The following is a 25,656-nucleotide window of genomic DNA, read 5'->3' as shown; positions in this document are numbered from 1 at the left end:
AATGGGATGCTCGTTTCCCATCCCTAATCGTTACTGCTAGCATTGTTGTGTTTTAAAGCGAAGCTGTTTAGCAAATCGTAATTTTTTGTGTCCGCAGTTAGAAATACCAAGAAATAGCCGATAACGAGCACGTGAGCGCGGGCCTCGCGGTGACCGCTCGACAGTTAGCAAAACCAAGAAAATACCCAGCGCTCGGGCGTGCGTGCCTCGCGACGACCGCCCAGCGTCCCCTGCGCACGTTTGTCAAGCGAAGCATACCCACTTAAGGAGATCGGCTAAGATTGCGGCGACCACCCGTCAGTTAAAAAAACCCAAGAAAATGCCGGACGCTTGTGTGTGCGTGCCTCGCGACGACCGCCCAGCGTCCCCTGCGCGCGTTTGTCAAGCGAAGCATACCCACATAGGGAGATTGGTCAAAAAAAAATCTCCAGTGTTCGCCGTAATCGTGGCAACACTTGCTCGGGACGAGAAAGACGCGTCATAGTGTACGCCCCTCCAAGGTGATGTCCAATGATCATCACTACCAAAAAAAAATGAAAGAAGCTCACACTTAGAGCAATAATGATTGAGTAAAGGTCGTTGCGGCCGCGAAGAGGAGGCGAATCGGCTGCAATCGTGGACTTAAATCTTCGTGATGGACGGGAAGGTTGCGCGCAGCTTCGCAACATTTAAAGGAGCCATGAAGAGAAAATACAAGTTGGGTTTATTAGAAAGACTGTTTAGTCCCGATAACAATGATACCAGTATCATCGCAATCTTCGAACAAATAACGGAGATATTAAATAAAACGTGTGAAGCAGTCGCGACCCCCTAGCCAATTTCCCGCAACTTTTCTATGACGTCACGGAACCTTGTTTGTGCGATTGGCGGCCGCCTAATTGACCTGTCGCGACGACACATGACTGGACGTCTGTAATGGGGCCTCTAGTTCCATTTGACCGCATCGCTTGAATGCTAACGTGCAGTTAACGCACTGAAAATAATGTTTTATTGTTGGACCGTGTGACGTCATTCTTGCTCATAAAACGTCACTGTGGCGCAAAATTTGAACGTTTTTAAATACTTCTTGCTTTTTTTTTTCGTTAAAAAACATCTTTTGTGACTCTAACGGAGCTGACTGAGATACTGAATCCTAGTTCTTTCAAATTAAACGAAGTTGTATTTTCTCTTCATGGCTCCTTTAAGTCTTAGGGCAGTATTCTGAGTCCCTCCTCCACCCTATTCGCTCCCTCCACTAGGCTGATGGGAGGCTTCCGCAATGCTAATGCATGGGGAAATCAATTTCAAGGAAACCCTCCAGTGGAGGCTCGAGTGGAGGAAGGACTTAGAATACCAGGGTCAGTGTTAGTGTGAGCTTCCTTGATTTTTTTTTTGTTTGTTTAATAGCCTAAAGGCTAAGTAGACATTAAGCAAGTCCGATCTACATCCAGGAAACTAAGTTCGCCTCCCGGATGCAGTCAAGCAAGGAACGGTAGGCAGGACCATGGAGCCACCGATGGTAATGCGTGTCTTGCCGCAAATTTTGGCCTTCTGCCGTCTTGCCATCGCTCGGTCGGCTGATCTTAGTTTCCACTTTTATTGAAGGCTCTTGGGCGCCAAGCTTTTGCTCCATAAGTAATCCCTGACAGTGCGAATTGGTTGCATACCTTGCTTTTTAGTTACAGGGTAAGCTTACTGCTAATTATTTTACCTCACTCACTAGGAGGTTCAAGCCGGCCTGACCCCATCTCAACTCCACGTAGTAAGACGAGTTTTTTTCAAGCAGGCAGGATCTGCTGCAAGTCAACGGAAGAGGCCTGCGTCCTACACGTAAAGGCATGAGCAAAAGTTTACGGACGTCAAAAATTGAAATTTTAGGTTATTTCTCTTCCGGCAGCAGCCCACATATTGCGGTATGACTGTTAGATGTCGCATAATAACTAAAGTATTGTGAAAATACCGGACATAATAGTCCGGCGTGCCGTGCGGAGAGATAACCCAAAGTGGCTGCTTTCGTGTTCCGTAAACTCTGGCTCTTGACGCTACATCATCAGGCTACTGCGTTGGAGACGGAGTGGCACAGACCTCGATCGCTCGAGTACGTTTACCTATCCTTTAAAGTTGCAACCACTCCTCAGACCTAATAACAGACGCATCAGTGAAACCAGGTTCAGTCTTCTCAGAATCTGAGGCTATTACACAATTCTCGCAGTACTAACACGATGCACATGTTTTATCATTAGCGCCCACTCCTGTGGAATAAGCTTTCCTACTTTTCCTAGAAGAGCAGGCAGACAAGCCGGAAATTGAAAAATTCCAACAACGAAAACAGATCGCCAACAAGGGAACCGAACGTTGTCGGCAACGAGCTTCGTTCTCCGAGAAAAGGCTTCAGCCGCGCACCAGTACACAAACAAACCTCCGCAAACCACAGGGGAGCAAGAATCCGAGAAGAAAAGAACGCACACTGACGGTGAAAGTGCGTTTTGATGGATGACCCCAGAGCTGGAAGCCAGCGGGAGGTCGGCCGGCACAATGACCTCCGCGTCCTGTAGGAAGACGTCTGATCGCCTTTCTCTAACAGTACGACGGCCATTTCCCCCCCTTTCCTAGCCAGCTGTACTCGACTCGCCCTATGCACCCCTCCCCCCCTTCCAGCACCCCTCTCCAACTCTTGCGAACTTTCCCTTTCACTTGAACGGATTCAAAGGTGCCGCTTTCCAGTTCGGTGTCCACAACCGTAAACACGCGCCTCGTCTCCCCGCCCCCTTGGCCGCCGGTCAACCGGTTCGCCATTCTCGTCCACTCTACCCGTTCCCCTTCTACGCACAGTCAAGCTATTTCGTCTGTTTCGAGCGGTTCGAGTGGAGCGTCCGGCATCGGAAACATTCGAGTAGCCGGTCGGATGCGGCGAGGTTTTAGTTCTCTCAAAGCGAATCCCATCTGTGGTGGCCGTACGGAGATTTATCGCAGCTTACCTTGCGTTGTTGTCTGGACAGTGTTGAAGATCGCGGAAGAACGAAGCACCAGCCCCGGGAAGCGGTTACTGTCGCTGTGCACTTGCTTTTGCAGAGGTGAAAGTACGACTGTGTGATCAGCGTTCAACCAAACGCAAGCCAGCGTAGAAGTTCAAGCGTGGGATGTGCCTTCTGGAAGTTCGTCGGAGTCTGGCCGTAGGCGTTCCCGGTCAAATCGGTGCCGCGAAAAGGTCGGAGTTGTAGTTTACGGTTATACAAGGATCTGACGTGTGTGGTGCAACAAAACTGCGGTTAGTTGGGAACTTGTGCGCAGTGTTCAGTGGCGTTGATAGCACAGGCACTTCGTCTGCCCGTTCCAACCCGACCCTCTAAAAAAAAAAAAGCAAAACCATGCAAGACGCTGCCGTATTCAGCCACCCGTGTCGGCGAAGCGCAGATGCATCCGCAAGACAATGAACCCCTGTCTTTTTTTGCCACCAGCCAGTTTGGATAGCTTATCTGTCGTGATATCAACACTGCCCCCGTCGCCCGTCCAAGTTGCTTTTTCTTTTTTCCTTCCTAGTGCGGCGGTACCGAGGTCACCACAAAAAGATAGATTTAGGACGTCCGCAACCCACTGAGTTCGAGAGTTTGAAGGGTTGTTCGCGTAGCTAGACACGTGCATGGGTTTCTTGGGAGGCAACACACCGAAGACGTCGTGACCCGACGGGATGCCATCGTCGTGGAAGCGCCAGTGCCGAAAGAGTAATGGATACTTTCCTTCGGAGAGCAACGATTTGCGGGCGAAGTTTGCGTAGGGTGTGCAGGCTGATGTAAGCTGTCTGCTCGGCGTGGTTATCTTCCGTCCACTCACATGGCTGCTGCGGGAACCCCGGTTGCTTGCACTCGTTGGACTGTTCGTGTGACGACGGAGATAAGAGTGGCGGCGTTGCTGTCGTTCCTGATTGTCATCATCGACCTTTCTATCTGCGCACCTCAAGGACGACGATTGAAAGGTTTGGGTCTATCTTTTACAGTTCATTTTGTGCGCAAGTGTTTTTAAATTTCCCGCCGTTGATTGGGATTCTGTGCTCGGCTGATAATGCCAATAACCAGACATAACATGTTTCATTCTCTTGCAGTGGATAGAACATGCATGCCCATTGCCCTGCCACCAAGGCACAGTCTAGCACCATCGCTGTTTATTCATACAGATGTGACGAAAGCTTCTGCTGAATATCTCCTTGCTTCGCCCCAAATGTCGAAAGACGATAATCTTTTGCTGCCCGCCCATCTAACTCCCTCCCATCCTTCCCATACGCACCCCTCTTTCTAAATGCAATGTAGGGTTTGTTCGGTTTAATTTTCCCGCGTTCGTTCTGTTTGCGCGGCATCTGTTGGAAAATTTTGTTTCTACTCTACTAGGAACAGCTCGCAAAGTAACGTTTTAGTTTAGTGTTCGCTTATATCTCGTCTCTTTCGACGCCGTCTTTTGCCCTATTTTATTTCATTTTTGTCGTAAAACCCTAATGAAAGTGCATTTGCTGCTCTATTGCTTATACTCTCGGTTCTGCACTTACGATTTGCCTCAAATGTTAAGATATTTTTTTGTGTGCGTGAGTGCTGAGCAACATGCACGTGTATTGGGCATACCACGAGTCTTGTCAATATTTACTTCTTGTTCGGGAATTCTTTCAACTTTTGGCCTGGAAACTGAATTTATTAACAAACACATCAAAATTTTGCCGATTGGATAACCCAAGAAAGACTATCGTATTTAAAACAGCAACACCGTTCGTTCACTGTAGTTTATTCCGGGCGGCTGGCGCTGGCATCCCGACGTTTCTTGGTTTGGTTGGCTTCTAGGTAGGTCCTGTCGCACGATCGCCAGTTTTCGACAAAGCTGACCCGTGGCGTTCAGACTAGCCTTGTTTCGTTCGGATTATCATGACGGTTCAACTACTGACAACCCAATCACTTTTTTGGTCATTTCGTACTCGTCTCGTTGAACTGGCATCGTACCGACAGCGTTCGATAATCGCAGCAGCCGTGCGCTCTCCTCAGCCAAAATGGCGGCACAAAGTGTTTCGCGCTGGCGTGATATACAATGCAAAACATTACACGACGTCTCTTTATTTGCGTAGAAGCGTTCAAGCGGTGGGAGGAACGGCTCTTGGTTGTTCTTGTTTATACCTTGTTTTTTTTTTTACAGCAAATGTGTTTGTCGCAGGTTTTGTGGATGTTGTATTACCGTGCGTAAGCAAAAATTCCGGGGCTACACGTCCGGTCTTTGAAGCGCGAGGTGTTCGAATGTGCACGTTTGTTTGATTGTTTGTGTGCTTGCTTTTATTGAAGACGATAGCCTTTCTTGGGCTATTTAAATGCGAAAATTTTGTCTCCTCTTTCTTCCCTTCATTAAGTGTTTAAAACCATCCCCATCTCTTCGCGGTCGCTTTAAACACTTCCATGCCTAATTCCATTTCCTCCCGCTTTCTCGTGAAGTCGGATACGTTGCGCATGTCTGCTTCCCGCCACGTAGCGGACACGTCGATACGTCATGCGTCTCTAGTATTGCCCGGTTCCCTGGGGAGGCGGTAGTAGTCCACGCGAATGTATGTAAAACCGGGAAGACAAGACAATAGATGTGCGTGCGCACCTTTGACCTATGAGTTCCTGCCTTTGCTCAAAATAGGCTCAGCTCCGCTGGCTATTCGCCTTGAGAGTGGAACGGCTCATGATTTCTTTTGTAGCGTAAGCTACACTGGCCGAGGTGGAGCGGTTTCACGAGTGCCGTGAAGGGCCGTTCTGCGCAAGCGCGAGAAGCATTAGATTGGTTTGAATCTGATCGGATTGGATTGGCTTAGATTGCATTTCATCTGTATTGGATTGGATTAAATTGGATTGTGTTGGATTGAAATCCAATCAAATTGGAGTACGGGTGCTGAACCTTAGCTCACGCTACGTATATCCTGGCATAGCCGAGCTAAGCCACTGCTAATTTTTTTACAGTGAATCTCTACATGGCTCACTCCTTGGTATTTCTTCCAAGTCGTGGTCCGTAGCAGAATGCGCTTTGATGTGAAGTCAACTTTCTCGCGAATGATCTATAGCTTTCAATGCGATGTCATTATCTTGGGAAAAAAAAAAAGTGTAGTGAAATTGGCCCCTAGAATGACTGTACCATTACGCCAAGTTTCATCGACTTGCCATGTATATGTGAGACAACGCCCGGTGAACTTGTACGCAGATCGCATTTCGTATCGAAAATGAGCTAGATCTTGTTCTGGCACGGGTCAAAATGAGCCAAACGTATTTTCCCGATGGGAGTATGTTTCCTGTTTGGCGTCACGTGACCAACATGGCAGCCTTCTTGCGAGTTCCCACCTGACAGCTGGATGGCAGGATGAATGAACTATTTTAGGATATTAGTGAATCGTTATTTAAATTAAAAACTAACAATGAACTAATTATTTTTTATTTACTTGTGACCGAGAACTTCCCTAGCTGACATTTAAATATGTCACAAAATAGGTTTGACAGCGTTGCATTTAGGTCCCGTAACAAAGTTTCTGTTTTCTCAAACTCCGTTTGGGTGGATTTGACTCATTTCGAAAAAAAAAAAAAACGCCTCATATATACATATATGTACGAATACTCTTGTTGGTCGTAACGTTACGTGGGACATTTAACTGTCACAATAAAACTGGCGCTTTGTTTCGCGGTTTATTCAAAATCGAAAACGAATGCAAAGCCTACCGTGAAGCTGTTTCTGTTGCTCTAAACAGGATGCGCTCCGTGCTATCGCTGATTGTGCCTTGCTGGAGCAGGAAAACGAGAAATATAATTGTCGCAGTTTTCGACAGCTGCGACAATTGCGAGGTTTTGTGACAATTCACGTTCGCCAACGGACTTGCACCACTCAGGAGGCTTGAGTTTTAGCATACCCTTTCTGGCGGCCCGCTTTGCTCCGATAGCAAGCGGGAGCGCCATTGCGCATGCGTGGGCCGCTCGGGCGCAAGCAGCGTTCTTGGAGCACTCGCCGGGTAGCGTATTCCCAAACCATATCCCGTAGGGGCCCAGGCCGACCACACCCCCTAAGCAGGGGCGCAGCCAAAGAGCTTCAAAAAATTGCCATTTTTTAACCTCCTTGGACGCAGCACCGTGACGTCTCTACCTATATGTGCGCGACTTCATGCGAGGTGGATTTCTTTTTTTTTTTCCCCTCCCCTCGTTTCGACTGCTTGGCAGGCGGCCGATGGATTCGCTCCGTGGGCGGGGCTTGCCTGCAGCGCTTGGGAAGCTGACGCACATGTGGTAGAAGCTAACCTTTTGTACCTGAGCCCCTGATCTCTCCGCGCTCTTCTTGCGCACCTGCAAGTTGACGCTGACCTCCGATCGTGTTCCTAAATAAGCGCTCGACTCGGTGCTCGAAGTGCGCGCGCGCGGATGGACGCTTTCACGCGCATGTGACAATTATACACGGTCCGGAAAGCAAACACCCTCACTGAAAGCTCATTCTACAGCACACAGAAGGGTATACAATTGAGTTGGGTGCTCTTTCACTATATACACAGCTCAAAATACGATTCGGTGCTGCAGGTAAGGATTACAAGAAAGGCAGCCAATTACCCATGACTACATTTACAAACTGTACTCTTGCGAAATATTACAGCTGCATGAGCTGCTACATTTTGGCACTTTCATAAGCACTATTACATTGAATTTCGTTAACATTAACTTCATTGCATTATTCTTTATCAGGAACAGTGCTACTAAAGAAAACATTGACATTTTGTTAACAGCAATGGAAGGTGTGAATCGTTCTTGCAAGGGTGATACATTGATAAGAAAGACACCAGCTCAAACGTACACGTTTTACACTCGGTCATGAATTCTGCATAATTTACACTGCTGGTCATAACAATTTAGGAAACAATATCGAAAATATATACCAACCAAGATCTAAGTAATAGTTGGATTCTACAGCAACTGAAGTACTCGAGGAGTTTGATATATGTCTTCTGTACAGGGCTATTGACCACAGTCTCTTCAGTGAAGCCACCAGGCCGAGTTTGGTATCAGTAATCATGCTTGCTACCACTCACGCTGTTGCGAATGTCGATTAGTTATTTTTAACAATTTGTGCTTCATGCACATAGAGATTTTGCTGCATAAGATACGTTATTTATAAATAGACAGCTCTAGCAGGATCCGAATGGCACTGATGCCCCCCCCCGCCCTCTGTAATTGGGAAGGCACACCAAATCGTTACCACTTAATTTGGCTCTGTTCATTATTCGACCGCAATCGCCACCAGCTTTTAACTCTAGGTCCCGCCCCTCCGACTGAACAGGAACATGTAAGTCGGGTCAGGGACGATCCCACCGCAATAGAAGCAATTACCGAGTACGCCCTTGAAAACAGACTCTACAAATTGGTGTAGCAGCCTGGCCGACTTTCCCGTTCGGCATACAATGTTAACTGTCTGCAGCGTGCACTGTTTTCAGTGTGAACCGCGTAGTCCACAGTGTGAACTGTACATTTAAGTGTAAACTGTGCGTTTTGCTGCCACTGACTGACTTTAATGTGTTCATTTTGCGATTAGGACCACAAGACTGCAACTGTGTTCATTGTGCGAGTTCTGCCCTTCCCCTTTTCTCCTCATCCTTGCTCCCCCAGGGCCCCATGGCCTCTCCTTTAATGCAGTGTTACACTCACTCATATACGTACAGTCTTTGTCAAAATTTTGTGGGCCACGGCAACCGTGGCCGGAGCAGGCGCGAGGCCGAGCAGGGGCGCTTCTCTTGCCGCTATCAGCTGGTTACGCGGATAAAGAGAGTGAGGGGAACTTTCGCACTTCCTTTCGTTGTATTGCTGCCGCGATAAGTGCAGCAGGGCCGGTTTCTCAGAGTAGGCGCACATCGCTTCAGCGAAGGCACTTTGCGCAGCACTTGTCGCGCCGGACGTACTACAAAAGCAAGAGGAAAAGTTCCCCTCGCTCTCTTTAGCCGCGCAACCAGCCGACAGCGGCAAGCGCAGCGCCCCTGCTCGGCCTCGCGCCTGCTCCGGCCACGGTCGCCGTGGCCCACAAAATTTTGACAAAGACTGTACATTCTTTTCGCTGGGACTAATGAGTAGTTGCCCGTGAGCTCGAAGTCGCGGAAGTCGCAGCAGAGATAAAACTAAGTAAAAAAGTTATCTCCTTGGCGCAGTATTTTTACGATAGTGATCTCGGAGTCCAAATAGCGGCAAAAAATTGTCACTTTTAGAGATCCACTGATGGGTATAGATGAGAAGTTTGTGTCTGTTTCCTGCGACGCATTTTTAGCTACCACATATATATATTTCTGTAGTGTCTGGCCTTTTAATTCGCCAGCATTGTGTCACAGCTGGTGCCTCAACTGTAATAAATATGAAATAGCAGGAATAAAAATATAAATAGTACAACACAAGTTGCCCGCGGAGCGAAACCATCGGCCACCCGCAAGGCAGCCGAAACGAGGCGAGGGGGAAAAAAAGAAAAAAATCCACCTCGCATGAAGTCGCGCACATATAGGTAGAGACGTCACGGTGCTGCGTCCAAGAAGGTTAAAAAATTGCAATTTTTTAACCTCATTGGCTGCGCCCCTGCTTAGGGGGTGTGGTCGGCCTGGGCCCCTACGGGATATGGTTTGGAAATACGCCGCCGGGCAGGCTGAGCGGACCGACGCGACATCTTCCGCTTCCGCACGGAATTATAAGATGGCTGCCCCCAGCGAGGCGAGCGCGCTACTGCGAACTCCGTTTCTTCAGTTGAAACATCAGTGACAAAACCGCGAAAGCGCTTCCGACTAGACAAAGATGACACACACCGAAACGCCAGCCTACTTCAATGCAGCGTCCAGAAACACAGCCTAGCCTTGGTTATTCGAAAATTGAACAACTCCTCTTAAATTATTTCAGACCAAGCTATCGTTTCAGTGACTAAATTATATTAAAAAATGTGGAATGACGCAATGAGCACGATATTTTACTTTATTTGAGTCACCAAAATATCAAATCTTGTATTTCCTTTTTCAATGAAATTTTGGTTCCCACCGTTACAGGGCCCGAACGTTGACACGAATGGTTCACCGTCCAGATAGATACGGTTATCGGTTAGCTAAAAGCCTTTCTGCTGCTGACGCTCCGGTTGTGCTGAGCGGGTAACCGGGAGTGAGGCGGACCGACAAAAACGGTGAGCTGGAGCTGGTCGACGACCCATTGTGCCAGCACTGCCGGGCAGCGGTGCAGACCCTGCCGCATCTGGTCCTGGAGTGCCCCCAGTTTGTGGCAGGGAGGACCGAACTGTTGGCCGCCTTCGGGGGAGGGGCTCGGCCCCTCGTAGAATTTCTGTGGCCGCGAGGCAGTGACAGAACTCGGCTCTCCGCTTTCTCCCGAGATAAACTGAACTGTCCGATTTGTGTGCGTGCGCGCGTGCGTGCGCGTGTGCATGTGTGTGTGTGTGTGTGTGTGTGTGTGTGTGTGCGCGCGCGTGCGCGTGCGTGCGTGCCTTTTTTTTTCTCATACCCAGCTTTCTCGCTCAAAATTCCGACCTCTCAGGAACCTAGCAAAAGCACTTCAGGAAAGTAATACTTGGCATAAAACAAGATGTCAACGTGAAGATGAAAATACTAAAATATTTTCCCAGGTTTCTGAATTTTTTCGTGTAATTCGCAGTCAAATCTTACTCCCCATTCATTTCTATGGGATAGTTTCCATGGCTCAAGAACTTAGTCGCGCAACGTGCGAGACTTGGAACTGTGCACAGAGCAAGTTTCCACTTCCAATATTAGCTGCGCAAAATAACTACATTTCGCTAAACAACTACCGAGTAATCACTGTTGAAATGACTGCCATGAGCGGGAAAGCCCCACATGCTCGGTGTTCTTAGTGCTTAATCTTGTCGTGTATATTAGTGCTGAGTCCTAAGTGTTGTATAAATTGTAGATATATGTACTTATTAGTCTTGTATATATGTATCTTCTTCTCTCTCTCCTCCCTTTCCTGTACAACTGTGTTCCCAATGCCCCACACCCCCCCCCCCCCACTAGCAGGCGTTCCGGTGTCCACCCTTAGGTGAGACAAACTACGCCTAGTGGTCGTCTTCCTTTTCCATGGCAGTAACAAGAAATTCATTCGTTCGTTCGTTCGTTCGTTCGTTCGTTCGTTCATTCATTCATTCTCTCTATTGACGGTACCTTTCTCTCCCGTTCGTTCCTCAGTGAGTCCCGAGCTGCTGACGAAGTCGTGGGACCCGTTCCCGGTGATGGGCTTCGCGGTGGAGCTCTGTGAGAGCAAGCTGAACCGAACGGGGCGCTGCCTGTCACTTCCAGACTGCCGCTTCTCGAGGGGCATCCGCGAGGGAGAGTGCGCCGACGGCTTCGGAGTGTGCTGCGTCTGTGAGTACCCCTCTCTTGCGTTCTCTGTGCTGCTCGGAAGGGTGGCGATCGGACTGAGCAGGGATTTATGCACACCCCCTAACACCCCCCCAACACCCCCCCAGAAGAACTTCGACACCACCCCAAAAAGATTCCACAACCACAAGCACCCTGCCTAGGGATTTATACAATACCCCCCCAAACATCCCACCGACACCCCCCCCCCCCCCCCCCCCCCCCCCAAAATCGAAATTCTGCATAAACCCCTGGGACTGAGTACACTCAAGTGTGGCCGTACCTTTCAAGCACACTCAGTGATTTTGGAAATAGGGCGGTACGTCCACCTGCGATGCTACTATTGCATGCCGGGGTGCTATATGCTCGGATAGGGAATTTCTCGCATTTTTATCGCATTACAGTCTATCTACACGGGTCCTAACCATTCCAATAGACAGCAAAACACGCCTCAACAGACTCAGTAGTGCGTTTCAAAAGTTGGGGAATTCCCGTCTTTTGTTAACAGATGGGTTTTATTGTTTGTCTGCTGCACTGTTTCTCTGCTGCAGACAGACAGCTCCATTGTTTGACTGTTAGATATATCTCGTCCTCCTAAGCTTTATTAAGCAATCGTAGAGTCATTGCTTTACCCCTACAACATGAGGAGAACAATGAATACGCGTATAGTAAGTGCAGAGTCCTTAAGGGGCTCGCCTTGTCGTCGTTGCTCGCTGTAACGATCGATGTCAAGCGACTGCCGGAATCAGGCGGCGCAGCGAGATAACGGACTCAAGTATAGGGCCCGGCGTAGCCTCGCAGGGTGTGCTGTAGAGGCTTCGAAAACCAAGTGGTTTAAATAGTCATAAGCGTACGAAACTCGTGAACTGCTGACGCATACATCCCCCGTCGCTTAGCGCGAAGAACACTGCAGGCACATGTGAGGCAAATTATATGTAATTAATCGGCAGCATCCCCCTTCTTTGGGTTGGTTTTTACGATAGTAAGCGAAAAAAAAGTGGCGGTTCAACGCCGGAACGTGCGGGAGGAAAAGCAAGCACAAAAAGAACAAAACTCCCGCTGGCGCAGTTTCAGGCTGGGGGCACGCGACCACTGCGAAGGCGGGAAATTTGAATTGCATTGGGCGGTAGCAGTGAGCTGATAACGGCGCCACAGCCCGTTACGGCGAATCACTGCTCTGCATTTCCGACAGGTTTCACGTTGAGTTAAACGGTTCTATTTTTTTCTCTAACCATGTGCGGGATTTTTATTGTATACAACGTCGCTGTTCATCCGCCCTCCAAGCCTGTTCTGGTAGCATGTTAGGCTATCTGCTGGACAGACCTCGTCAGTACCATTAAACTGCATTCCTTCGCCTTCACAGAGTGGAACGGCTCTTAATCTTTCATCCTCCACGTCTCTCCTCCTCGGATCTGTCCAGACGAGGCCCTGGACAGCGTGGCGACGACGCTGTCCAACAACTCGTACTTCGTCCAGCCCAAGTTCCCGCAGCCCTTCTCCGGCGCGGGGAACGTCTCCCTCACGGTGCTCCTGCCATCCTCCACGTGCCAGCTGCGGCTCGAGCTCGAGGAGTTCAGGCTGCTGCCGCCCGTCGCCGGACTCTGCCTCAACGACTCGCTGCACGTCTTCGTCAACGGCAGCGACTCGTACGTGCCCGAGCTGTGCGGACACAACGCGGGACAACACGGTATGAAGCGACCGTTGAGTTCGTTTAAGGGGCGAAGCCCCTTCGGACCTCGCTTTGCCCCTTGTCCCTTGGAATCCGTGTACACAGTGCTCCGCATGCACGAGGAGCATTGGATTGGATTGGATTGGATTGGATTCTATAGAATTGTATTGGATTGGAATTGTATATACTGCACACACGCGTTGTCACTCATTTACATGCGCCAGTGGGCAATGCCACGGATGATTTAAGGTAAGAACGATCCCCAGTGCTTCGCCAGCTCGTCATGATTCACTTCGTGGAGATGCGTGAATTTTTTTTACGGACGAAGCCCCTTTGGGGCTCGGGCGGTCGGCGTCCCATGTCGGTGTCGTCGTAATCGTCGTCTCATGTAGTCACGGTGCTGAAACACCGTGAAACTCGTTTACGCCTCGCGCTAGAACGTAATGCGTACTAAAAAACACCGGGACACTCCCTTACGCCACGCGCTAGAACGCTTCGTGTTTCAAAGACAAGAGACCTTTGCAGCAAAGCTGTATACCTCTACCCCCCAACGCTTTCATCTCCGTTGGTGAAAACGCCAAGGCGCTAAGAATACACTTATACACTGCATGCTCCGCCCCTCCCCAGGTTTCACGTTAGTGGAGATGGCCCGGGATTTTTTTTTTTCGTCATCAAGGAAATAAATTAGTTCCCAACTTTGCTGAAAGTTCTGCCGCCTCAGCTTCGCTGGCCATTTGCCTTCACAGAGTAAAACGGTTCATTTTTTTTTTCTTTTTTACGGTGAAGCTCTATATGGGTCACCCTTAGGAATTTCTTCAAGTCGTGGTCTGTGGCAGAATACGCTTTACAGTGGACCAGCCCAAAACCCCGGCTGGGTGACTGTAACGCTGGATGTCACACAGTTTCAGCGCGTAACAAAATTCTATCGATAAAATATCAAATCTCCTGTTTTTTAAAGCCAAATATGGTTAAAACGCGAAGCTGTCCAATGCAACCTGAGTCAAAGCAAAACTTCAGTTCAACTCGGCCAAAGTCCAAAGCCGACGTCCAACCCCCCCCCCCCCCCCCCCCGAAGTCTAACCCTGCTTAAATAATGTATTTAATCATCATTATCATGATTATCATCGTTAAAATTGCGTACTACCAAACTATACTTCGCGTATTGCGAGAGGCCCGTTAGGTGTGCAAATACATCTCATTGTTATGTGGTGTATTGATTCATGTACGCTTTGTGAAACTGACTGTCTAAAGTTTGGCTTACCTGCAGTGCATTTTACTCGGACGTCAACACCATCAGTGAGGCGTAGAAAAATTCGCTTTAAAGGTCGCAAGGTCTTTGTATTTTAATACGAGGCAACTGGTATTGCCCTAAGCAGTCTTTTCATCAACTCATCTGTGTGTAGTTGTGAAATCGAATTTGAAGGACTCGTACTGCGCTTCATAAGTAAACAGAGGGTGTTCTCCACCGACTACGCCTGAATGTTGCCTTCACTGGTAGCTTTCTTTTTAAAATAGGCTGGGCGGACTCGCCATTGTGCTCTGTAAGGGAAGACATACGGCACGTCTTGTGTTACTGCCCGCAGCATACAATTCATCGCGAAACAGCGAAAAGAACTCTTGGGCGGCTGATACGCGGAAACTCTTTAGAGCTGCATCACTTTCTTGGTCCGTGGCACAATCACGCTGACGCGGCGCAAGGGACAAAGGCTCTGTTGACTTTCTTGTCTGACTCGGGATTAATCGAGGATATTTAACCTTGGGATCCTCAGATTTTTTCTCCTAGTGCTGTAAATTTTCTACGTTCCGAACTGATTTACTTTCTTCTCCCCGTTATTTATTATTGCTGTGCACTTCTTCCCCCCCTTTCCTTTTTTTATTTTTTCACCTCGCTATGTTCACCCCCATCTGAAGTAGCAAGCCCCGCCGTTTGTGGGGCTAACCTGTTCAGTGTCCAAGATTTCTTTCTCTCTCTCATAGGTAGTACACAGGGGATCTTATGGGGGTATTTTATAGTACTCCCTAGACCTTCATACTTGGATATCAGACACTTTTAATTGCCCCTGAAAAAATGTCTTCCCCCAGCAATGCAATTCTGTATGTTATTGAAGAGCCGACATTGAAGGCGATCTGTGCTTAGCACGGCGGGTCACAGATTTATCCGACAATTCCCCCCGGCAATTTTATTGTCAGTCGTCAGAAATTAGTGAAGCGTCACAAATGAGACGCGAATGGATAAACGTGAAATGGAATGCACAAACGTCGCCGTACCTTTTGATCGCGATGAACTAGGGACGTGGCTCGTTTATGTGTGCGCGTCTTCCGCCCATGTAGCAAGAATCGTGTTTCTTACTTTGAGAGAGAGAGAGAGCGAGAGAGAGAGAGAGAGAGAGAGAGAGAGAGAGAGAGAGAGAGAGAGAGAGGAGAGAGAGAGAGAGAGAGAGAGAGAGAGAGAGAGAGAGAGAGAGAGAGAGAGAGAGAGAGAGAGAGAGAGAGAGAGAGAGAGAGAGAGAGAGAGAGAGAGAGAGAATTCTTTAATGAGACAGAAGAGGTCAGCCCTGCATAATGCTGGGCTTGCTACTTCAGATGGTTGGTGAACATATCATGAGGGTTATATGCTTACATGAAGAATACAAATAAGAAAAGGAAAAACGGAAGAAACTCCAGCAGACGGACACACGCACAAACACATAAAAATACAAGGAAAGTGAGAGGTGGTCACAGGCTGGAGTCGAGTCCACTGCCTCTGAGAAAATACTCTCTTCACATCTGTACCGCACCCCTATTTAACAAAACCCTCGGATTTTTTTTTTTATTCACAGGTTCATATCTCTCTGTTCGCGTGTCATATCTGTCTGACTGTGCTTTACAGGACCCAGCTCATTCAAAGTGTTAATGTGTTAGGGCTCAACCGAGTAGGCGGCTCAGCGCTGCCATAGATGGTTCTGGTATTTCATGGCGTAACCTTTCCTGCTTTTGTAGAGACGCTAGCATTTTGTAGTAACCATACTTTGCCAAATTTGTTTCACAGGATGGTAGCCTTTCCGGCACAAATGGCTACTTGCAAAACCGTGTCGGGATAAGGCGTTTTCAGGGATGCCCTTTCATTTGGGATAGAGAACATATACTCGACAAAAAATCGGTTGTCTGCCCCTTTAAAAAGAGCAGCAACAGAAGAAAGCAATTCAGTTCGCGCCCATATTCGGCCACAACGTTTGCGCTTGCTCATAGCGCTGATTTTAAACGCTATGTACCATGTCGTTGGAAACGCAAACGCGCCACTTCTTTACCCGTGTTCCCTGGCCCCAACATTTGCAGTTGTCCTGCATTTTCCTGAGAGCGAAGACCGGAGCTTGCTGTCACTGAAGGTCTCGACGCGGACTGCCGGCTTCCACAGACGCTGGTCCGTTCGCATAGTCCTCTACGATTGCGGTGCGCCGAAACTAGGTGAGCTGACCACCCTCTATTTCAGGCCCCTTTTAATGCGGAAGCATTTCTTTCTGGTGTCTGGACTTAAGGAAGAAAACAATCTGTCCGTTTGTGAAGACTGATGTGTCACGCTTTCGCCTTATACCAAAATGCTATTATTAAATGGCCGTACAGCATGTGTATTCTTCTCTAAGACCGCCGATGTTGCCTCTAGAAATAAGTCTCACCAGCATCACCCTTGTGTGCTTGTGTACATGAGTCTTTGCTCGTTTTTAATAAACGTTTATTTCTCTCTCTCTCACCAGCATTGTGTACAGTAATGAAGCCCACTTTTGTGTAGCTCGGCGCTTAGCGGTCGATAAAGATGCACGGGATAATACGTAGGTATTTAAAAAGGGCCTATGGCCGTTATACGCGAAGACTTCGTGTTGGTGCAGCCCTCTGTCCCGCTGTGACCCGGGCGTGCACGCCACCACGTTACCATGACTCTTTGACACAGAAATGCCCCTTCCGCATGGCTCCTGCCGAGAAGGCTGACACAGCACGCCTGCTGTAGACGTGTTATTTACTGGAAGAGGCCAAACCGTGACACCTTCGAGGCACAGGCCTCCGCAATTGGCAGATAACCTGACCTCCATCGGTGGATATCGGGACCCCACTACCGCTCCCTTCTTGCGTTTCTTCACTTGTACCTGTAATGTCGTCTTTATGCCATAAGGCATACTATCGCAATTAGAAAGAAAAAAAAAACCGATTGCTCATATTGTGAACAAGAAATGTCTGCCCGCAGTGCACTTGTGCCTAACAAGAAGCCAACTTTAAGATGACTCTGTATTGCAGAGGGGTTTGACGATTTATCCGGAAATTGCAACTGAGGAGTTCTTGTCAATTTCTTTTCTATATCAAGGCATCCAAATGCGGCGCAGATCAGGTGTTCGAATAGCTGCCACTGTGTTCGAATACGTGGCCGCTAAAACGTTTTAATCCAAGCCGATGACGAAGCTACGGCGAGCGCATGGTATAATGGCGGCCCATGATGACACAGACGGCCTTAATGTGAGCCGCTTAGACGCTGGGCCAGGTTCCTCTATAGTATATACAGTCTAGTCCACTTATAACAATATCCAAGTGCCAAGAAAATCCCATCGTTATAACCGATAATCGTTATAAGCGGGTCGAGAAAAAAAAAAGCCACAAGAGAGATCAAAACATTTTATTAGCATGCAAGTGAGGTAGTGCAACTACTCGTTTGCAGAAAAGCCATAGTCAGTCAGCTTTGACTGCTTCACGCGAAGCTGACGCACATCTTTTTCGAGAGCATCTAATTGCTCCACATAGCTGAGCGGGAGGTCCTTCGCGAAAATGAAGTCCCGTAGGGACTGTATCATTCGTTGGGCCTCGTGCGATGACGGTACCTGGGTAGGCTGCTCAGCACTAAAAAAAAAGCACTCAGTTCGGCGCGCAGAAAAGGCGAGGGAAACTTCCGAGCTGCGAGCAGTGCGAGCCGAACTGGCTGAACCAGCGGAACGTTGGCTCGGCCGGACGCGCGGACGAGGCGAAAGCAGCGGCTCCGGGAGGGGAGTCGGGAAGAAAAGCTGCTCCTCCTCTCGCTTGGCGCAGTCGACTCGTTTTCTGAGGGGTGGACGGGATGCAAGGCGCGTCGCGTGCTGTCGGCGCCGAGTGCCGGCGCCAGCTCGCATTTTCGGCGCGTGCGGTAAGCGGATTCAATCGCTATATCCGATATCGCGGCTCGGGAGCATCGTAATAAGCGGGTTATTTTACCATAGAAAGCATACAAAATTGGACGGTGCAATCGTTGTCCATCGTTATATCCGATATATTGTTATAAGCGGTATCGTTATAAGTGGATTCGACTGTATAGTAAGAAACTATGGCTTAAACTCCACAGATCCGGTCGGCTCCACCAGGTGCTCGTTTAAGTAAGCAAGAAAAAAGGAAACTCCCGTGCGCTGCAGCTTTCAAGCGTGAGCGGGGCGGATGACGTGGGCCAGGTCACGTGACACGATCGCTGCTGCTAGTGGATTGAGCACAAGCGTTCGGCAATTTGGATAGATAGCTACGCTCGTTCCTCCGTCTCACAGTAATCCGCTAGCCATATATCCCCACTGGCTTGGTCAAATAGGCGACGTAGAATGAAGCTCGCAATAAAATTGAACTACTCGTATCACTCTTTTGTTTTATCAAACGAGAAAAACGAACCTCCACAATAAAGGTCTTCAAGCGATCAATATTTTTTAAGAGAATTGTTTTTAGCTGTACGTACTCTAATAATAATAAACCCTATATTAAAAAAACCCATAACGATAAACTTCCTTGTAATGAAGTCGTTAGGACACGAACTGGCTTCGTTACAATCGACAGTTCCTTAAAAGAGGAGATTGTTTGATCTTAGGGCTTTGCAGTTGAGGCCGTGAAACAATTCAAGTAAATCGAGGTTTCGCATAAAGCGATTTAGTTATAACGATGATCTAGTGTATGCGCTGCGCATCCGCTGAACAAGCCTAAGGGAGGGACCTCCTCTATTAATTTTTCCCCTGGATCTCATGGTTGCCGTGCTCGTTTACGCGCTACCATCAATACATAGATACTCGGTTTGTTTGTTCTACTGCGTGCGCAGCTCAACACGGCTGCCTGCAACACCACGGCAGTTGCCGGGGCTCGTTCCGAAGCTTCGCCTACTCGGAACAGATGCTACACTACGTTCGAGCCCTCAACTACGCCGTGTGCATCACCAGGCCGACCTGGCTGCAGGCCATATCGCTCAAGATACGCACGCTGTCCACAGCGCCCCCAGCGGCGGCGTCCGCCGACGATAACGGCAGCGACGCCGCTGGAGGGCCCGCGTGCCAGAGCAACTTCATCCAGCTGCCTCCCGGTTTCGACAGCCAGCGCGGCCTGGCGGCGCCCGTGAGGATCTGCGGTGGGAACAGGACCGTCATCCTACACAGTAAGTTCGCGGAGGAGTCTATTTTAGTGTAAGGAATGGAGCAGCTTTCTGGAACGTCGAGTGTAGCGTCGCCACTTTTGTAGCACGAGCTACACTGGCCAAGCTTAAGTGTGGTTCCTAGAGGGCCATGTTGCGCATGCGCGAGAAGCAGTGACGTCACACGGCGCACAGAACGTTGCTTGGTGCCCGGCGTCTCTTACACACCCCACGCGCCCAGCGTCTTCGCCGACCTCCGTCCATCACGTGGCGGCCCGGTCCACTTGATGATCATGCGAGGGGTGGCTGGTTGTGAAACCGGTGGCTCGTGCGCCGCAGCAACACCGGCGTGCTCCTGTGGAACCAGGTTAGCTCTGGGGCGATTGGTGACGCTGCGTCGGAGCCGCTTGATAAATATACATGTGTCACATAATGCGTATACCGTGTGTGTGTGTCATTGAAGCAGCAGTAAGCATGATAATCAGCTAATCCTAGACAACCAGGAACGCTAAGAATAACCAGCTGAACCTTAGCTCACGCTACGTATATCCTGGCATAGCCGAGCTGAGCCAATGCAAATTTTTTTATTTAATGAAAGAAATGGAGCAGCTTTCTGGAACGTCGGGTGCAGTGTCGCCACATTTTAAAGGAGTAAGCCTTCCTATGTTGGCTCACCGAGCAAACCCGTCTGTTTGCCTGTAAAGCTTGATCTGTCCCACTTTAGCCGTTTGAGAAAATTCTATTAATAAAATGACCCATGGCCTTCAAGTATGCGTATAAAACCACTTAAAGGAGTATGACACCAAATTTTGACGCCTAAAAAATGATATAATTGGCTTCATTAGTTTGTACAGATGCCTCACAGAAATTTTTGCAGCGATCCGAGGCCGGAATCACATCTAAATCGATTTTGATTGTCCCAGCCGCGAGCTTCCACAAACGGCAGCACTAGCGAAATCACTTTCGGCGTAACGAAACACCGGCCGGCGTGTCTGGCCGGTTCACGGTGACGGCATATAGTCGTTTTCGGAACCGGAAACGATATCCTGCGCTGCTGTTTTCGGTGGTATTCGTTTGGGCAGGAGACGTATGGGTGTAGCTGTGTGAGCAATGCTTGTAAACTTTGCGCACTTTGCGTGTTCGACGTATTCACTCTTCAGTTCGTGGCCGGCGCATGGTGTTCCTTTGCACTAGTGCCGAAAACTGCGCGGTGCCGGCACCGCGCGGTGCGCGTCGCTGAGTTCGCCTGTTGTGCTATGGCAAGCTCACGGAATGCGAAGTACTGCTCGTGGAAGCCTGTCCGAGCAAATCGACGACGACGCCAAGATGCATTATTTTCCACGCGACGACATGCAGCGCTAAACGTGGCCTGTTTTGATTCTAGCGCGCAGGTGGCGCCATCTTTCGGCCGCTCGCCGCACCGCGGTGCCGGCAGTGCTGGGTCGGAGCGCCGAACCTCAGCTTCCGGTCAGCGTAGGCTTACCATCGCGGCAAATATCTGAACGCCGCTTTTAAATTTAGCGCTGATAACAACCCCTAGCACAATTTTTCACCACACTAACAGCTACTTTCTCGCATGTGGAACTTCTTTTTCGCGATCAGGTTGATTATAAGAGTGGCGACAAGCTGTTGATATCACGGTCTGCGCCGGTTCGAGCCGCAGTGATATTAAAAAACGGACGGCGGCGAAGACATCTCCGGCCTAACCGCCTGGCCAAATAAAGTTGTTCTGTCTGTCGGGTGGCAGCGACTCATCCGAGTCTGACGATTCAGACGACATGTCGACTGCTGGGGGAGTGTGGACCATGTGCAATCGTAGCAGACGATGCGTCGAACGTCCTTGACGTCACGGGTGAGACCGTGACGTCAGACTGGCCCGCTTGCAGGCTGGCCTTCGAACGGCCATTTTCCCGCGCGGCGACCGAATTTGAAACTGGTTGCAATAAACGTGCTATAATTAATTCTGTGTTGGCGGCTGATGGTTTTCGGTTGGATTTTCGTAATTACTGAGCCAATAGATATTCTTTACAGCATAAAAACTGAAAGCGAGAAATTTACTGTCAGTACTCCTTTAAAATATCATTGCGGAAATGTTTTTCCAGCGATGCATGCGTGCCCAGTAGTGAAGTTGGCTCAAAATGAGCTCGGTGTGCGGCGCTTCGCAGGGAAACAGTGGGCCTTATGTAGGTCATAAACGTCTATATCACGCTCCTAAGAGCTAAGTGGATTAGGGAGCAAACTCGGAGAAATGATATCATAGTTCAGGCTAAGAAAAAGAAATGGACTTGGGCTGGCCATGTGATACGTCGAGCGGACAACAGGTGAACCACAAGGACAACAGAGTGGACACCGCGAGAGGGGACTAGAAGAAGAGGAAGGATATTAACTCGATGGAGAGATGAAATCAGAAAATTCGGAGACAAAGAATGGACTCGGGCAACACTGGACAGAAACAGGTGGAGGTAAATGGGGGAGGCCTTCGTCCTGCAGTGGACCTAAATAGGCTGTTGTTGTTGATGATGATACTGACCCTGGAAAAGTATCTTCTAAGGAACGCATTTTCCTGTAGTAATGGAGCCAACCTTAAAGGGGCTCGGTGTATGGCGCTTCAAGAGATGGAAATGGTCTTATTCATATATTTAATAGAAGGCCCTGAAGTGTAGTGCTAGGACTGCTCGTGCTGCCTCTAAAGCGTTTTTCGTGCAATGTGTTTGTGTATAGTAACCAAGCAGACTTTAAAAGGCTCTGTGGCAAGCGCACTTTTCTTTGCGGCAATTTTTTTTTAGAGCGCAGTTTCCGTAGATCCGATGTTATTAGGCTGTAACTGGCAGATGTGTCGTCCCACGAGAAAGTGCTTTGCAGCCAAACCACCTTTATAAAAAAGCCAGCAATGTACACCAATTAGACGATTCAGATATGCACATTCCGCTCTCCCCCCTTGCATCTGAAATAGCACCCTTGGAGGCGTCACCTGAGCGGAACGTAGTTGAGGTGTCCCTGTGACGTCACGTGACCTTAAGCGCTCGCTCACCTTTCCGACACGGAATGTGTAGGAAGGATACCCTGTGTAAAAATTCGTCTGATAAAATTGGTCGGCCGTGGAATACGCTTGAGAAAGCGGCTGCCTTGCATGTTATCGCCTAATTTCTCTACAGATGCGCTGCCACTTCGTACTACGTCACGAGACCGCCATGCATTTTTGCAATGCTTCTTCCCTCGCACTCCATTTGAAGGCGAGCACAACAGTTAAGAAGGGTCTGCTCTTTTTTCTCTTTTTCATTGATATATCTTCCTGCTTACATCGTTAGGAGTTGGAATCACTTGTATAAAATGCTTCATTTTATTTTTTTCTGCGCCTAAAGCGGCAGTTATTGAAGTCGAAGAATATTAGTTGCTTACATTATTTTTAACCCACCTTTTCAGTGTCTGTACAAGGGCCTCTGGTGTTCTACATTGTCAGCAGCGACGACTCCGACCAGCGGACGCAATTTCGAGTGGACTACAGCTTGTACCCTTGCTCCTGAGTTAACGCCTCATCGCGTTCCCTGCCAAGTCTTCAGAACATCGTTTGCCACGGGTAACCATTGTGTGCAGTGATGTCCAGCTGCCAAGTCTTGGAACGATTTGTGACAAACAGTGCCAAGGCCACCACGGATGCGACACGTCATTTGTGGGTGCACTCCCAGGTGTGAAACTGTTGGTGTGTTGGTGTAAGTTACAAAGCCGAACTACCGGTTCGACAAGACAGCGGGCGTAGGTGATGTGAACAGAACTGCAGGAGCGAAATGTGCCTTCGCCCACCGCCAGTGCTGGCTTCAGTGCGAGTTCCAGTGGCCATGTTCTCAGGTGTTGCGCTACTCCCGGCGGCTTTTTTTAAACAGTTGTAACGTCCCCTCAGACTTTCGTGAACGGCGAACTAGACCAACTGCTCTGTGCCTTGTTTTAGCATGCTGTCGTGAATTTGAGCGTCGTGCCAAGGTTTTCCTGGGTCTGTCGGTGATTTAGGAATAGAGGATGTGCCGCGAAACTACTTTTATGGGTGACACTGACAACCACAAGATGGTTTGGCTTGCATTTGAGCACAACGCTGTCTCTACAGAACAACTCAGTGACTATGTGTGTATGCGTGAAACTGACTTCAGCAACCTAAATAAACCCCGCATTGCTCCTAGAGCTGCGCGCTGCAACCCTTGACAACGAAAAAAAAAGCAACATTGAAAGGTCCGCATGCTGTGAAGAAAATCTGCTGGTCTGAACTCGTGAACCGTCGGACGTAATAAAATCAGTTCGTCTTACTTCTCTGGATTTGGGTGTTTCTACCACGGTGTGCATAAGCCATCCGGCTTTGTTGCAGGTGAAAATAGAGCGAGATTCACTGGTCCAGATGGTGCTCTGAGCTGAGAGGGGGCATTTCAATTTGGTCCACGTGCAGCATTCACTACCGCCGTCTGAGCTTACCCTTTGAACGGAAGCTGAGATCGCGGCTGAGGCGTCATGTAAATGCCCAACATTTACATGGAAGTTGTGTGGTGGATTGGTAGGGCTGTCTTGTAGACCCCGAATTAAGGAAGTGACCTTGGCCAGTTTGGTGGGGGGGTGGATTAAGGTAGTATGTGATGCCTTACCACAAGTGCTTCAATTAGTCGGATTCTTTCTTCTCTTTTAAGTCGATTGTTAAACTCCGTTTGATTCCAATTGCTTGGTTTCATGGTGATGTTAGTTGCGCCTTGAAGCAAGAGTTGGATAGATTGCTTCGAACAATTGATCCCGATATTTTTATACTGGATACGGCTGGTGGATTCGATTCGTCAATGCAGACTGTTATGTGTCAGTGTGGTTTGGAGTCAGAGCCCACGCGCATTGCGGGAGATTGTGCTAACATCCTAGATTTAATACTAACCGACCATCCCAATTTCTTCTCTTTAATTGCATACCTACCCGTAATCAGCGACCACAAAGCAATACATGCAGATTTTTTCTTTCCTCTTTAGCGACGTAGCAAACTCAAAAAACAATTACGTTATACAGTAAAGGTCATTATGCAGCTATAAACAATAAGCTTGAAAACTTCTTTCCAGTATTCAAAACAAAAATAACTTTCACACTGGATCTGTGCACAAAAACTGGAAGATCTTGAAAGGTGAAATGAACGAAGTTACGGGCAAATTTATCCCCACAGTATCATTCCGTAGCACGCCACAAAAACCCTGGTTTACAAAGTGAAGAGATTAGCGAACAGAAAAAAGCGCCTTTTTCACTCAGCGAAAGCGAAAGAAACAGCTGACGATTGGGCGAAATGCAACAAAGTCGAAAAAAAACATAACACTGCTATTTGTAACGCAAAAAAAAAAACACGTTTTTGAACAAAGATTTACCAGACATGCTAACCGATAACACACCAACATTCGGGTAAGTAGTGAACCCTCGGTCTACCAGCACCATCCACCTTACTAATGAATCAGGTCACGTGCTTCTAGATAACTAATGCGCCGATGCTTTTAACACCGCGTTTTCATCTGTAATTACAAACGAATCTAGTGTACCTTCCCCTCCTGCCGCGGTGCTATCATGACATCCACTCTGTGTTCAATGGTTTTTTTCGCGCAGGAGGTATCTCATCTGGTATTCAAAACATGAAACTGTCCTCACCAGGTGGTGTCGATTTTATTAACTCATAATTGTTAAAAAAAAAAACATTCATGACACCATCACCCATTTCGGTGTTTGATGTAAGCGCAGTCGCTTTCCGCAGAAAATGGGCAAGGACAGGACTGAAAAATGGGCAAGATCGTTCCCATCTACACATCAAGTGATAAAAACTGTCCATTGAACTACCGGCCCATTGCTTTAACAAGCGACCCCTGCAAAATCGCGAAACACGTCATCTACTCTCAGATTGTGAACTTTCTAGACTTTAACAACCTCTTTCATGCCGGCCAGCACGGTTTTCGGAAAGGATTCTCCTGCGAAATACAACTAGCAATATTCCTTCACGACCTGCCTACTAACCTTGACAGCAACTTACAAACTGACGCAATATTATAGATTACGCAAAGGCATTCAACACAGTACCCCACCAAAGACTTGTGCTAAAATTATCCCAGTTAAACTTAGAACCAAATGTAACAAAGTGGATCGAAGCGTTTCTGACTAACCGTTCTCAATTCGTGCATGTCAACAGCATATTTTCCGAGTGTCTCAAAGAAACATCAGGCGTACCACAAGGTTCGGTTTTAGGCCCCCTTTCTGTTCCGAATATACATTAAC

At 48.4% G+C, this 25,656-nt stretch overlaps 2 protein-coding genes across 7 annotated transcripts in view; one reads left to right on the top strand and one right to left on the bottom strand.

The window, feature by feature from the left end:
• Window positions 1–25,656, bottom strand: part of LOC144142747 (uncharacterized) — a 140,361-nt gene that overhangs the window by 82,030 nt on the left and 32,675 nt on the right. The window contains exon 1 of one of the 6 annotated variants that reach the window (XM_077674435.1): window positions 2,958–3,219. The exons of the other annotated variants lie outside the window; for them this stretch is intronic. The gene's annotated coding sequence lies outside the window, so the exon portion shown is untranslated. Of the gene's footprint in view, window positions 1–2,957; window positions 3,220–25,656 lie in introns of those variants that run through there. 6 annotated transcript variants of the gene reach the window in all.
• LOC144142748 (uncharacterized) lies at window positions 3,396–23,684 on the top strand. The gene is made up of 6 exons (XM_077674439.1): window positions 3,396–3,952; window positions 11,180–11,356; window positions 12,771–13,037; window positions 16,335–16,463; window positions 19,084–19,413; window positions 22,813–23,684. The coding sequence occupies exons 1-6, from the start codon at window positions 3,811–3,813 to the stop codon at window positions 22,911–22,913; spliced, it is 1,146 nt and encodes a 381-aa protein (XP_077530565.1). The 5' UTR covers window positions 3,396–3,810; the 3' UTR covers window positions 22,914–23,684.

Source organism: Haemaphysalis longicornis, unplaced genomic scaffold, assembly GCF_048455015.1.
Source record: "Haemaphysalis longicornis isolate Haplotype H1 unplaced genomic scaffold, Haemaphysalis longicornis Haplotype H1 scaffold_6, whole genome shotgun sequence".
In the NCBI taxonomy this organism is placed as follows: domain Eukaryota; kingdom Metazoa; phylum Arthropoda; class Arachnida; order Ixodida; family Ixodidae; genus Haemaphysalis; species Haemaphysalis longicornis.
Note: the sequence above shows the minus strand (reverse complement) of the source record. Positions and strands in the feature narration are given on the sequence as shown.